The sequence below is a fragment of the Rhinolophus hipposideros genome, assembly GCF_964194185.1.
Source record: "Rhinolophus hipposideros genome assembly, chromosome: 4".
NCBI lineage: Eukaryota > Metazoa > Chordata > Mammalia > Chiroptera > Rhinolophidae > Rhinolophus > Rhinolophus hipposideros.
The window spans coordinates 79,434,333-79,450,643 of NC_138050.1; the positions used below are offsets into that span (position 1 = coordinate 79,434,333).

Below are 16,311 nucleotides of genomic sequence, written 5' to 3' on the forward strand. Positions count from 1 at the left end.
CCTGGCCGTCTTCCAGTGATTCCTCCTTTGAATAGTACCGCCCACCATATGCTTGTTACAAAAGCCAGAGACCTAGCTGTCTTTCTTGACAGGGCCTCCTTTATCATTTTCTTCTACCTAAAGGGACTCTTTCGTCACTACCCTAGGCAAAGCACTTGTCTTAGACTAGTCACCTCGCTTGGTCTCTGTGCATTGTCATAACTTTCCATACTTTCTGTCTCCATTCTCTCTCTTCCTGTTCCTTCTTGAACCTACTCTACTCAGGTTTTTGCCCCAACATTCCACTGAAATGGCTCTTGTCAAGGATATCAATGACTTCTTTATTGCTAGTCAGTGGCCAAGTCTCAGCCCTCATCCTTTTTAACCATTCAACAGGATTTCATCCCGTTGAGCTTTTTTCTCTGGTCACTCTCAAACTTAGAGACCTTCAAAGTCACATATACAATTATCTACTCTGCATCTCCACTTGGATAGCTAATAAACCCTTCAGATACAGCACATTCAAAAATAGCTTTCTGATGATCTCTCTAAAACTGCTGTTCTGTTCTTCCACAACCCAGTTAACTGACTTGGAATAGAGTTAACTTCATTCTTCCAATTGCTCAGGCCCCAAATCTTGGAGTCATCTTGACTTTTTCTTTCATACCCCACATCCACTTTAGCAGCAAATATTGTTGGGTGCACTTTGAAAACAAATCCAGGATGTAACCACTTCTAAAATTTGCTACTAGTGTCAAGTTGGTCCAAACCACAGCCATTCTCACCTGGATTATTACAGTAGATTCCCAGTTTGTATCCTGCTTCTATACTTGGTCCCATCAATCTATTCTCAGTACAGCAGAGTAAATCTCCTAAAATATACACCAGAGTATGCCACTCCTCTGTTCAGATTCCTACAGTGTCTTCATATATTAGAATAAAAGCCAAAGACTTTGCAAGAGCTTTTGTAAAGAACACCATCAGAACTGCCATCACCACTCTGCCCTTGTGTTGTACAAGTTGCTTCACTTGAACTCAGCCACTTTGTCCTGTTCTTGCTCCTCAAACATGCCAGGCGTCGTCAAACCTCAGGACCTTTGCACTTGCTATTGCCTTAACTACAATTCATTTCAGTACCTGCTTGGTTCCGAAGGTTCACTTCCTCATCATTTTCAGGTCTTAACTCACTGGTGAGCCTATTTAAACTATAAGTCCTCTCCCTTATCACAAACTTACTCCTAATAGCCCCCTTTTTTTTGGTCTTCATCATTCACCCCTGCATGCTCAGTTCTTAGAACTGTGCTTGGCATACAATATGTGTTCAAAATTATTTGTGGAACATAACCAGGGGAGCCATCTTAGGAGCAAATCATTAAGGACCTTTATATCATGCTGCAAAAAGGGAAATGAGAAACTACAGAATAACTTTAGCTTAAGAAAGTATTCTAATCACATACTCATTTTAAAACATGAAAAGCAAAAGACTTTCAACTTTGTGGAATATGGGTTAGAGCAAGGGGAGGATGGAGACAGGAAGACTGATTAGTTGTTATTGAACTATTCCAGCTAGTAACAGTGAATATGGATGAATTGATAAGCTTTGGTTCTAGCAATAGGATATAGTGATGGCAGAAAGAGATGGGAAAAATGGTTTTTCCAGATCTTTTATCTGAATGACTAGGTGAGTGATAGTGCCTAATATTAGTCAAAACAGGGCAGGCAGGAGGAGGGAAAGATGAGTCACTTTAAAGCTAGTGAGATTGAGCTGCTCGGAGAATCCAGTGACTAGAAACTAAGTTCTGAGCCGGTGATGGATTTCAAATCATTAGCATGTATGTCTCAAAAATTGAGACATATGGCACAATAATAGTCCAATAAAATTTGATGCCCCCTTCTCTTCCTTCTTAGTATTTTATCTGCCTTTTTTAAAAATAGTTCGCCTGCTATAATTCTCCAGAGAAATAAGGGTTTCTTTTTACATGTATTAATCCATTTTTTAAAAAAGACCTCATCCTCCTAATTTTTCGTTTATTTTCACTTAGTTTTATAAACTTTTTTTGTTATCTTCTCTTTTTTTCTTTACCCAGACTGTCTCCTTTTCCCCCCACACTCTTCATCTCTCCTTTCCCATGCCACACTATTTTTTTTAATTAAAGTTTATTTGGGTGACAATTGTTAGTAAAATTACATAGATTTCAGGTGTACAATTCTGTAATGCATCGTCTATATACATCACATTGTGTGTTCACTCCCATGCTATTTTGAACTATTTTTTGTTACTTTTTTTTTTTAAGCATCCTTATCTTCTGTTATTCCTCTTTTTCTCCATAGCTAACATTTTTGTAGGTTTTATTTTTGCTGGGTATTTTTCATGTGTTTCACAAGTAATATTTCATTTAATTCTCACAATTGCTATGAAACAGGCACTGTTAGTATCCATCTCCTTTTTATGGAAATGGGGGGCCCTAGCATCTCACAACTAGTAAGTGTTGAAGCAAGATTCTACCTCATTTAGATAAACGCTTTGGTTGAGTTCTCTCACCTTCTTCCGATGTTTACATTTGGTACAAAGCTATTTGGAGCACTTGATATAAACAGATGAATATATAAGGAAGGAAAACTGACAATATAGACCATAAGACATTATATACGTTTCTTGATTTAAATGTTTGCATATTTTACTTAACATTTAAAAAGCAGGTGCTCTTATTCATTTTTTTTTTTTTTACTTGTATGGATACACACTAAATCATGAACACATTATTCAGTAGACTTTAATGACTGAACAGTTGGGCACAATGTGTTTTTCTCCTTTCCCCAGCTGTTTGAGTTGGGTCCTGATGGAGGAGACCATGAAACTGATGGAGACCTACTTGCAGAGACTGACGTGTTGGCTTATGACTGTGCTGCTAGGTAAAGATTTCTTCGTTATTCAGTGTAATTTCTATGTACTTAATGTGAAAAAGTCATTATAAAACAATAATATAACTTAAAAAGGAAGTTTTAAATCTGCTGTGATCAGACACTTGACAAGTTAAATTATATATGTAATGTGTTGCTTTCAACAATGCTGCATTAAAACTAATATCTTTCATATTTGTATTCCACAAGATAAATTGCCTATTTCTATAATGAAGATAAGTGGGAAATACTGTATACATATATTTTGCACTACTTTATTTTTATGCATCACTTAGAAAACACCTAATATGCTTGTGTTTTAGGGATGGGAGTCAATCATTTACTACCTGTAGCATTATGTATATATAGTGTCACATAGTCATAGTGGCCATGATTCAGATCACATGTATACTCTAACACCATGCCTTTGGCATATGCTTGATGATAACACACTTGGGGAAGTGGCCAGCTTTACTGACACCTCTTAGGAGGTTATCGGAATTAGAATGTTTATTTATAAAGGTGCATTGAGTAAGAAGAGATATAGATTTTATCAGTTCTCTCTGTATAATCCTAAGAATTACCTCATAACTTGTCATAACACAGTTATGACTGTGTTATGACAAGTTAGTGATTTGAATCGGAAAATATGATGAGAAAAAAGAAATTGAGCTTAATAATAATAATAGTACACTGTACTTTTCAATGAGAACTATGTTAAGGAAACCTTGTGTGGTATGCACAAGCTTTTCATTAGTGAAAATATATATTTTTTGAAAACGGTAGTAAGGTACTAAGTTTGCTTTTAACAGATAACTACTTTGAGAATGAAATAGTAAACCTAAAGAAAATGTTGACTATTTCTTCACTTTAGGTATTAACCAATATCAGGAGATACTTTTTTAGTAATTTTTTTTATGTTATATACAAATGAAGATTAGAGAAGTTTCAGGAAAGTTGATTGACTAATTTTTAACAAAGCCTTAAGATGCCATTGTCATTTAGCATTTATTTTTGAGCATATGATTATGAGTCAGAAATATAATGTATGGTTTCATGTGTAGAGAATCATCTAGATTTTCTTCATTTGCCTACGAACAAAGCCCAGAATCCTAAGGCTAGCATTAAAGGACTTCCAAAATCTTTCTTAGCATTTTTTTTTAACTTTCTACCTAGTACTCTTTGTATGTCTGTTTAATGCTTTAACCTAACTGGACACCTTGCCATTTTCAGACCCTGCTCTGTACTTTCATAACTTTGCAAATCCTTCATGAAATTCTTCCACTTCCTCAAATATCCTTTATTTTTTTCTCTATCCCCGCTACAACCAATACACATTTTTTCCCATCTGTTACCTAGAACTTTGCAACTTGTGTATGCCTTATTTATATACATTCCTTTTCTCTTTTCCTAATTCAGTAATTTTTTGTGTGTGTAGTTACTGTGTGACAGACGCAGTTCCAAACACTTCCTGAATTGCCTCAATCCTCAGAACCCTATGAGCTAGACATTATTTTCACCTGATTTTCAGATGAAGAAACAGTTACAGAGAGGAGGTAATAACTTGCCCAAGATCAGGCAACTAGCAAGTCACAAAGCTGGGCCTCCAACCCAGGCCATCTCACTCCAGAGCCATTTTCTTCACATGCTGCCTCTCAAAAACTTAGTTACATAAATGAACTTTAAAACTAAAATTCAAAATTTCATTTTCCAACAAAACTAGCATTTTTTTTACAACAATTTTAAATTTTTTGGTCATATTTTAATATGAGAGTTTTATAACATTTAAGCAAGTTTTGTAATTCAGGATGGAGGGGAAAGAAATGCAATGAATGCCATTACCGTAACGGAAGTAACTATTATTTGTGTACTTGTCTGGACTTTTTAAAATAGAGTGTTTTTAATATTTGATAAGAATCTTACAATAAATTTCATGTTTTGTTTATAAAGGATTTTTTTTTTTTTTTTTTATTAATTAATTTATTTATTAGTTTCAGGTGTACAAAACAAGGTAATACTTAGACGTTCATCATTTATATCCCTCATACTGTGAACCCCCCTCCCCCCATCCACTATCCCTCCGACCTCACACTGAACCATCACATTATATATATAAAATTATAGTTGGCATTCATTAATGTTTAGCTTCTGATGTACAATGCCATGATCAGGTATCCACAGTATCCCTGAGGTGGTCTCCCAAATAGGACGCATGTCCATCGGATACCCAACAAAATCTTTACAACCTTATAGAATACCTTCCCCAAATTAATTTTCAAAAGAAAAACCCTGAGGCCATCTTGTGGTTACCAGCTGCTTCCAAATCCCTTCACCTTTCCCCTTATCCCCAACCCCCTCCCACACACCCATCTAACCACTCTCGGTTTTTTCTCTGCGTCCCCAAAACTGACTCTGATTAGTTCATTCACATAGTCTTTTCTTTAGATTCCATATATAAGTGAGATCATATGGTACTTGTCTTTCTCTTTCTGACTTATTTCACTTAACATAATGTTCTCTAGATCCATCCATGTTGCTGCAAATGATAAGATTTCTTTCTTCTTTATGGCTGCGTAATACTCCATTGTATAAATGTACCACAGCTTCTTAATCCAGTCATCTACCGATGGGCATTTTGGTTGTTTCCATATCTTGGCTATTGTGTAAAGTGCTGCAATAAACATAGGAGTGCATACAGATTTTTGAATTGGAGTTTTGGATTTCTCCGGGTAGATGCCTAGGAGTGGAATTACTGGATCATAGGGTAGTTCCATTTTCAGATTCCTGAGATACCTCCATACTGTTTTCCATAGTGGCTGCACTAATCTGCAGTCCCACCAACAGTGCACTAGCGTTCCCTATAAAGGATTTTTTTAAAATAAATGTATGTAACAGGGAAGTGCAAAGGCATTGTCTTTGACCCACTAAATTTTCTCTCAGAGAAAAATATGCAATGATGTTTGATGAACCAGTTCTCTTGCAAGCTGGATGGTGGTACGTAGCATGGGCTCGAGTGTCAGGACCCAGCAGTGACTGTGGATCTCATGGACAAGCTTCTATTACCACAGATGATGGGTAAGCGACTTAACACTTAAACAATCTTTGTTAGTGAGATATTGTTGAGAAAGCTCAGAGGTCTTCCAGTAGGATAAAAATCTCGGTAAGGCTAGAGCATAATATGATTGCTACCATGTTTCTCCGAAAATAAGACCTAGCCGGACAATCAGCTCTAATGCGTCTTTTGGAGCAAAAATTAATATATTACATTATGTTATATTATATCATGTCATATCATATTATATAAGACTCAGTATATTATATTGTATTATATTATACTGTCTTATATTAGACCCTGTCTTACATTATAGTAAAATAAGACCAGGTCTAATATTAATTTTTGCTCCAAAAGACGCATTAGAGCTGATTGTCCGGCTAGGTCTTATTTTCGGGGAAACACAGTAAGAATTAAATCCATAATCTCATGTGAAGGTGACGTCTAGACAGAAAAGGGAGATACTGAGATGGCAATTCTTTGTTCTTGTCAGATGGTGTTTGTGTGCATTTCTGGGTGTTAATTGTTTAAAAGCTTATTACTAAATTAGAAATCATATGGAGGAAAGTGACAAGGATAATTCAGATTTGGGAACAATAAAAACGAAATATTAATATATATACTTTCTATAAAATTTGATAATGCTTATGAAAACAGTTGATAAATTGCAAAGCTTCGGCGATACGAAATGGTACAGTTTTAGTAACATTGTCAGGGGAAATTTACTGTTTAAAGTTCATGTATAGAGTGCTTTTCAGTTTATGAAACACTTTCATATATATTATCTCATTTGATGCCCTCAACAACTTTGTGTAGCAGTTGTCAGTGCCATTTTACACTCAGGAATTGAGAGACAAAAGTTGAAATGAGTTGCTTCGAGTCATATGGTTTCGTACATTTGGCAGAATCAAATCTAGTCCTGGAGTCTCTTGACTCTAAGACTAACCTTCTTTATACTCTGTACTTTGATTCACATGTTTGAAAGCACCATTGTTTATAAGAGAAATTCAATTTATTTTGTATTATTCTTGAGCAGAAATGATTTGAAATGGGCAGAAGTTATATAATAGTATATTTCAGGTAGTTTTTTCAGCTCATAACAGAGCTGACCAAAAAAAGGACAGATTAATTTATGAAGTGAATTCCATGTTACTGAATGTTCAAGTAGAATGCTGTAGAAAAATTAAGTTTGTTGTTGTATGTCTCCTTTTTAATTTACTGCAAGGCTGTATGCTGGAACTGTGGAGACTGCTTCCGTCATGGACTGTATGATTCTCATATATAGTTTATTCAACCTTGGACTATATTAGCATTTGAAAGCTAAAGCTTCTTATAGTGTATCTAGTTGAGTAGATTTTAAACTGTAAGTTGACATATTCTGTTAAAATCTTATTGCTCTGATTAAAGTTGAGCAAAAGGGGCTAAGGAGAGGATAGGACAACTACTCCCCCAGTGGTTCCTGATCAAGTTCAGTGCCTTCATTTTACTGTTTAAGCCATTCAGAGCTAGACTAAAATTAGAATAGTATCTTTTTACTTGTATTGTTTTCCTTAAAGAGTGACTCTCAGTTCATTAAGATAAGATTTGAAAACGTGATTGTTAAATTACTTATTTCCTTCGATGAATCCTGAAATATGTTGATTTTGGTATTATTGTTATTTTTTCCCCTCTTTCTTAGGGTTGTTTTCCAATTTAAGAGTTCAAAGAAATCAAATAATGGCACAGATGTAAATGCTGGTCAGATACCTCAATTATTATACAGGTATTTAGCATATTTATAATTAATTAATGAGGTTTATTCTTTTGCTGTAATGAACTAAGATCACTATAAAATATATGATATAAAAAGGAAGAATTTATTTGAAGCATTCAGGAAGTTATACTAATATATATATGGCTACATTTATCAAACAAATTTAATGTTTTGTGTATTTTCTACATCAAGCTTAATTTTAAACTTTATCTCATGATTCAGATTATCTGTATTATGCCAATAACAATATTTTAATGACTTACATTGTTAATCGCTCTATTGATTTTTTTTTACCAATTTCAGAATGTTATAAACTAATAAAATTTGTCTTAGAGAAATGAAATCATGGTGTTAGATTGAGACTTTAGATGTAGGCCTGATTGATTTGCTGCAGTCCTGTGTTTCTTGTTCATCTTACCTTGTGATGGAATGAGTTGGAAAATCCCTCACTGCTGAAAAATTTCCACCTTTAATTGAAATATCAAATAATAACTTGTTTATGTGATAATATATTTTAACCATTATTTAAGAATTTTAATTACTATATGGTAATTGAGACACATGGAAGCATATGCTTTATATGTGTGTCCATCTACTAGGAGATCACTGCAGTAATTTTTAAAATAAAGTATGCAAATAGATATAAACCCTCATTAAAAAATGTTACTCTTTAAGTAGTAAAAATCAAGGGAAATACCTCTAGAATTGATTCTCTGTCTCCTGTATCTTCCTTTCTTGTAATCGCTTTAAGAATCTTAATATAAACTTTACTTTTCCCAAGAAGGGATTTTTGTTTGTTTCTGTGCTCTCTATTATAGTTAGTATTTGTAATATATAGCATTATGAACATAACAAGTTGCTTAGACTACTCCTGGGTACACTTGTTGAATAACTTTTAAATGGAATTTGATAGTAGCATTACTAGAGAACAAGCTACATATGTTCTCTAGTAAGAGAAGAGATTCTCTACTACCCAGTCTTAGACAAAGTTGGGATTTAAAAAATAAAATGCTCACATGCTAAAAATTTTGCTTAGTATTGCAAAATGTTTCTAAAAAGTCCAGTGTTGGCATTTTACCTAATGGAAATATTTAAATATATAATTTAATTATTTCACTATTGCAAAATGTTTGGCAAAAATATTTTGAAAAGAAAAATGTTATTGGGCTTTCTAACATAAATTATGTGTGTCTGCTACCCTCAGACTTCCAACCAGTGATGGCAGTGCTTCAAAAGGCAAACAGCAAACCAGTGAACCTGTACACATTTTAAAGAGATCTTTTGCAAGAACTGTCTCAGTGGTAAGCCATTTTTTAAAATGACCCCTTTTCTCTGCAGTGCTCAGTTTCATTTTCATGTTTAGTGTTCAGCCACTATTCCACGATTTTATCAAAGCATAGCTTTATGAACTCAGATTTGTTTTTGTATTAACATTGGCATCCCAGACCAAAGAATTTGCACTTTAAATAATAGGAAAATAGAGATTGTGACAGATTTTTACATGCCTTACTATTTCTAAAATAATTGGTGCATTTTCTAATAAATCATGTAGGAATACATGTACTGAAGGAGTTAGAAAGAGAAGGAAAAGTGAAGGGTGTTGTTGACCAAAAAGTGTTACTTGAATGCTTGAGGAATTAAACAGAGGAGTCGCATATCTGACTAGGGACTTTATTGAACTACTTGACTATCACTATTCTACGTTTAAGATACATGATGCTATTGGGGTTACCAATGTAGAATGGAAAATCAACAGGATGTAATTGAAATATCATGGTATGTCTGCTCAGGAAGTCTTGCTCTTTCATTTGTTAGTTGAGGATTCTTAATACATAAATAAAGTACATCATAATGTCATGAATTTTAATTAGATAAGGGATACAAAAATTCTTTTTAAATTGTGAGGCACTATATGAATGTGATTTATTAATGTATTAATAGCTGGCAGCCTGTTGTGTTGGTTAAATGTGAAGGGAAATGCTTTTTTTCTTTTTTATTCATTTTTTAAACCACAGAATTACGTCCCTAGTGGGAGTAGGATAGAGTAGGGATAAAGCTATACTAATAATACATTAAAGTTCTTTTCCCATCACCCTATTATTACTGTATATTTACATTTTGATGTTTATCTTTCTAGACTGCTTTTTATAACATCCACATACTTATCAGTCTGCCTGTACAGCACACTATCCAACCTTCCTGTTTATGTTTGATCATACTTAAAGTTTTGTATCTTCCTTTTTATAAATTTTATAGTATGCACTGTGGCTATATTCCATGTTTGTACATTTGGCTCTGTTTCAGTCTTTTCTAATATTTGCATTGTATACTCTAGAATGGGTATACAGTAAGCCCTGACTTAATATTGATAGGTTCTGTGCCTTTAAGCGAAACGACGTATAATGAAACCAGTTTTACATAAGCTGATTGATATTAACAAGCGTTAAGCTCCTATACATCTCATCGATGTTAAAACGAAATGATGTTGAATAAAACAACGTTATTTGAGGACCCTCTGTATTCTAATTTATTCAACTCTATTCCTATCAAAGGACTGTTTGTTTCTTCTTGTTTACTATTATATTCATACATATGTGTTTTTGATTACTTATGTATTTATGTGATTATTTTGCCTGAAGTAAATTTAAATTTTGATATAATATTATGTCAAACTAGCCTTCCAGAAGAGCTATGGCAGTTTACAGAGAGTGTGCTTTGAATAAGAGACTGTAAGAATTTTGGCTCCTTGGTACCTTGGATCGTTTTTGTATTAATATCAGTTTGGTATCTTTTGACCCAAATAAGTATCTTTCTCTGTTGTGTCTTTTTCAGCGATCTCTTTTTTATATGCTTAATAATATTTTCATATTTTTGTCTAAGTGATTTTGTGGTCATTAGGTCATTTTAGTCTTTATCTCAGAAACTTAGTCAATCATTTCTTTAAAAAGTTAAGCTATAAACTATTATTCTTGGTATTGCTACATCAGAGAACTGGAATTTGATGGAGATGAGGGAGTAAGTAATTTGCTTTTCGATTCATGTAGTATCTGTCATCGTGTAAGCATGGTAAAACCTGCAGACCAACTAGAATTACAGGGGATGTTCACTCCCCAAACCCATATTTTAGATATTTTAAAAACCCAAATAAGAATGCTTTAGTCTAGTCAATTTTTCTAGTCAATTTTTATCTTCTATTAGCTTGTTTATCAAAAGTTTAGTTTGTATTGTACAGTTTCATATGTAGATAAAAAATAAGTGCTTTGATATTAGTGCTAATGCCTAATACTAAAATACTTTATTATATTAAAAATTATTCAAATGTTTAAAATAGTTTTGGTTTATTTACACAATACTGCTGTGAGAATGTAGAATTTAACCTTCCTTTCAAGTAAACATGTATTTATAAGTGTTTTTCATTTTCTTTCCTTACTTATATGATAAACTAGATAGATTGGTAGCAGAGAAACTTAAAAATGTATTTTTAAATAGGTAAATATTGAAGAATGCTGTTTTTATAGATGCCTAACTACTTTACTGTTTTTGTCAAGCTTCGGGATGCTCCTAGTAACACTAATTTGTGAATGAACTAATGAAATGTCTGTTATTTGGGTTAGTGAAAAATTTCAAGATAAAGTTTTGAGGTGGAATGTCATCTTTCAGTTTGATTCAACTTATGGTATCACTTGAATTAATTGTTATCTATTTCTTCATATTCTGGATTAGGAATGTTTTGAGTCATTGTTGAGTATTCTTCACTGGAGCTGGACCACCTTAGTCTTAGGAGTTGAAGAACTTAGAGGACTAAAAGGATTCCAGTTCACAGCTACACTTCTTGATTTGGAGAGACTGCGCTTTGTGGGTACCTGTTGTCTGAGGTTACTGCGTGTCTATACCTGTGAAATTTACCCAGTGTCAGGTATGATGCATTTTTTGAATGACTTTTGGGAGAAAATATTTGAGAATTGAGGTTTACATAGGAATAACCAAGAGTTGAAGATCCCCAGCTTTATTTAACCTGCTTCTTAAACGAGGGGAGAAGGTCAGCTTGCTGTGATGCTTATGTGTTGACTTATTCAGAATAAAATACATGTCACACTAATAAGAAAAAAGTTATGTTAGGCTAAAATTAAATACTCTAATAAAGTATTGTTTTAAATAGATTCTGTCAAATGGAAATATTTTGAACAACTGACTGGGACTTACATGCTGAAACCAGTGTTTTGTTTCTTTTTTTATTTAGATTTTAAAAAGAAATAATTTTGGACCACACTTAATCTTTAAATTGTTTCTTTTCTAAGTTATGAGTACTTGTGATTTTTAGCTACATAGGAAATCATTTGAATTATATTGAATGTTTTCATATATATTTATTATTCTATTTAACATGCTTTGTTCCCTCAAAGCTACAGGAAAAGCAATTGTAGAAGAAACTAGCAAATTAGCAGAATGCATTGGAAAAACTAGAACTTTGTTAAGAAAAATTTTATCAGAAGGAGTTGACCACTGCATGGTGAAGTTGGATAATGATCCTCAAGGATATCTCAGTCAACCTTTGAGTCTCCTAGAAGCTGTTCTTCAGGAGTGTCATAATACCTTTACTGCCTGTTTTCATTCTTTCTACCCAACTCCTGCCTTACAGTGGGCTTGCCTTTGTGATCTGCTGAATTGTTTGGATCAGGTAATTTAAGTGTGTAAAATGTTAGCTGAAAATGATATATTACTTAATACTCTTCAAGAAAATAAATTACGTTTGCCTTAATCTTTCTAACTTTTATAAAAGGTAAATCAGGAAATCAGTGTTGGTATATGTGACTTAAAAATCAAAATTCAAAAAAAATTTTCTGTTTGCTTGATCATTTTTCAGTTATAAAATGGGCAGGCACAATGTGCAGCTGCTGATTCATTCTTTGAACCTATGAGGGAGTGTGTGTGTATGTGTGTGTGTGTGTGTGTGTGTGTGTGTGTGTGTGTGTAACAGAGGAAAAAAACAATAGTGAGTGAGTATATGTCAAGGACACAGCACTAGAAGGGCAGCCCCACACCCCATTTTTGAAGAACAGTCAGGAGAGAGAGCTGGGAGGGAACTTGCATGCTAACGTCATTCATTCCTTCAGGTGGAAATCACAACCGTCATAAATGTGTATACCCCAAATCACAGTTTCAAAATACCTGAGGCAAAATACTAACAGAACTAAAGGGAGAGAGAGACGAATTCACATTGATAGTTGGAGACTTCAGTGCTTCTCTTTCAGTAATTAATAGAACAACTAGACAAGAAAATCAGTAGGCATACAGAGATTTGAACACTATCAACCACCGTGGCCTAATTGGCATTTATAAAACAGAATATGCAATTTTCTTTCCAAGTATACATAAAATATTCACAAAGACAAATCCTAGATCATATGCTAGGCCATAAAATTAAGTATTAGTAAATTTCACAAGATTAAAATCTTAAAAGTGTTTTCAGAACACAGTAGAATGAAATTAGAAATGAAAAGCAAAGTGTATCAAGAAAAGCACCAAATATTTGGAAAATGGGCAATACTTCTAAGTAACCAGTGAATCAAGAAGAAATTCAAAGGAAATTAGAAAGTGTTTCACACTGAAAGATAAAAATGTAATATATGAAAATTTATGAGAAGTAGCTAAAGCATTACTTAGAGAGGAAAAGTATACTTTTAAATGCTTATACTAGCAAAGGTTTAAAATCAGTTATCTAAGTTTCTATATTAAGGTGCCAGAAAGAAGAGCAAATCAAACCCAATGAAAAAAGAAAGTAACAGAAATAAAGGAAGGAAATAATAAAAGAACAGAAATCAGTGAAATAGAAAATAGAGAAAATTAACAAAGTGAAAATAAAACTTAAAAAGTCTAGAAAGTCTGATTGAGAGACAAGAGAGAGAAAAAACAACATACCATTATCGAGATGAAATAGGGTATATCAGTATAGATCCACTAGATATTAAAATGATAATAAAGGAATAGTATGAACAAGTTTATACCAATAAATTATAACTGGGTAAAGTAGACAAATTTCTTTAAAAATACAACTTAATCAAAACTTGCACAAGAAATAGAAAAATGTGAATTGCTTCATATCCTTTAAATAATTGAATTTATTATCAAAACGTTTGCCACAAAGCAAACCACTTGCAGATATTGTCATTGGATAATTCTATTAAATATGTAAGAGAGAATTAATATCAGTCTTTTTCAAACTCAGAAAATATAGGAGGCAACATTTCCCAACTTTACCAAGTTAGCTTTGTCTTGATACTAAAACCCGAAAAGGATATTAAAAGAAAAAATTATTATAAACCAATATTACCCATAAACATAGATGCAGACATTCTTGATAGTATTTGTCAAATCAAATCCAGCAATATAAAAAAAAAATGTATCATACCAAGTGGAGTTTATTTTAGAAATGCCAAGGGTAGTTTAACATTCAAAAATACATGTCATTCACCATATGAACTGAATAAGAAGGGGAAATTGTATGATCCTCTCAATAGATACAGAAAAAGTACAGTTGACCCATGACCAATGTGGGCTTAGGTGTACTGATCACCCACACAATGGAAAATCCACATATAACTTAGACACTTCACATACTCAGATTCCCAAGTGCAGATCAAAAATAGTATTTTGACAAAATTGGCACTTATTCAGTGATGAAAATTCAGCAAACTAGGATTTAAGGAAACTGAAAGCCTATGTGAAATATTTACTGCTCTTCTAAGTGTGGGAACAACACACGAGGTATCTGTTCTCACCACTTGCACTCAACATTGTACTGGAAGTTCTAGCCACACCCCCTACCTTCTGCAGTAAAAAAATTCACTGTCATCACCAAGGCATCGTAGCCTCGTGGAAGGTGTTCCAGTAATGACATCTGGGTACAACTTTGTTTTTATTTATTTTTAGCTATTTACATATTGAATTTCTTCTTCTTGGCATTTAAAAAGTATTGTATTGTGGTAAGAACACTTAACATGAGCTCTACCATCATAACATATTTGACTATACAATACAGTATTGTTATATATACAGGCATGATGTTATATATTATATAGCAGATGTCTACCACTTATTATCTTTAATAACAAACATAATACCTGTTGAACACCAACCAGTTCCCCATTTTCTCCTCACCAGCTCTGCTTCTGTGAGTTTAACTCTTAGATACCTCATATATGTAGAATCATGCAGTATTTATCTTTCTGTGACTGTCTTACTACCATCATGTACTCCAGGTTCATCCCTGCCCTGTAGCAGGGGCCAGATTTTACCATGCAATATCCTGAGCCTAGACTAGTACACAACTTAATTACTCTCCCACTCTCTCAATTTGCCCAGTCTGATTTGGTTGTATTCTTCCTTTGTTACTGACCACACTAGCTTTAACTAATACTGGTTTAACATATAGAATGTTACTTTACTTTTTAGCCTGACTTTGTAATACAAATTTTTAATTAACTAAATAATATGTACAAGGAATACAAATTCTGTTGTAAATTAGGATACCCTGTGTTGATAAGTTTTTAATACTTGGTTATAAAACCAAGTTTGCTCCTAATTTTTCTGAATAAACTATGTAATGTGATGACATAATCTTCTCACCTTAGTGAAATGTTACTATAGACATTAACATTAGTGAAATGTTATAGTAGCACAGAATTACAATTTAAATTATTTAAGGAAAATAGTTTCAGCGTTTGCTACTGGAAATGCCTTAGATGTATACTAATTGGGGCCTTTTTGATGTCTTTCTTTGACAATAGTGCTGGAGAGGACTGATTCTGTAGATATATAAATATATAAACTCGCTTACTAGGGGACGGACGGGAGGCTGGTTTTTCTTGACCATATTTAGTAATTTTCCACTTCCACTGGGTAGTAACTTAAACAAATGTGGTATTGATGTAATATCCTTTAATAAGACAAGTACAGTGATACAGTGCTAAAAAACTCTGGTATGATTTCAAAGGGTGTTCACCTTTTGTATCCAGAAATTTGGATTATACTGATACAGTATTTCTTTGGTGAAATGTTGGCCCCCATGATTGCACCCCATGAATGTGCAATCTTTTTTCTCTATTTTTCATATTTTTGTTTTTAAAGGATATCCAAGAAGCAAACTTCAAGACATCAAGTAGTCGACTCCTCGCAGCTGTTATGTCAGCTCTGTGTCACACTTCTGTTAAGCTGACTTCTATCTTCCCTATTGCATATGATGGAGAAGTACTACTACGATCAATTGTTAAACAAGTTAGCACAGAGAATGACTCAACACTAGTTCACCGTTTTCCCCTCTTAGTAGCACATATGGAAAAACTCAGCCAGGTAGGTCTTCTGAAATACCTTTTAAATTGAAACAATAAAACCATAAATGGAGGCATATTTAGCTTGGGTACTTATTCTTCTATGTCAGTAAATATATTCATTAAATGATTATGTGTTTCACAAGAAGAGCTAAAATTAAGAGAAAAAAATGTCACACTTACCCCGTGAATGTGCAGTCTATTTCTCTGTTTTTCTATTTTGAACGATCCCTAACCTGTAAAGAATTTGAGAGAGTATGTAATGAATTCCTATGTTTTTGTTTCTGGCTGAACTATTT

The 16,311-nt window shown here is 33.4% G+C and overlaps 1 protein-coding gene across 6 annotated transcripts in view; it reads left to right on the plus strand.

Annotated features, from left to right (window-relative positions):
- MYCBP2 (MYC binding protein 2) overlaps positions 1-16,311 on the plus strand; it is a 251,054-nt gene that overhangs the window by 107,722 nt on the left and 127,021 nt on the right. For all 6 annotated transcript variants that reach the window (XM_081045566.1, XM_081045567.1, XM_081045571.1 and 3 more), the window contains 7 exons: positions 2,801-2,892; positions 5,821-5,955; positions 7,611-7,694; positions 8,890-8,986; positions 11,409-11,601; positions 12,089-12,363; positions 15,813-16,034. In XM_081045566.1, the coding sequence (XP_080901692.1) occupies positions 2,801-2,892; positions 5,821-5,955; positions 7,611-7,694; positions 8,890-8,986; positions 11,409-11,601; positions 12,089-12,363; positions 15,813-16,034 (1,098 nt within the window). The remainder of the gene's footprint in view (positions 1-2,800; positions 2,893-5,820; positions 5,956-7,610; positions 7,695-8,889; positions 8,987-11,408; positions 11,602-12,088; positions 12,364-15,812; positions 16,035-16,311) is intronic.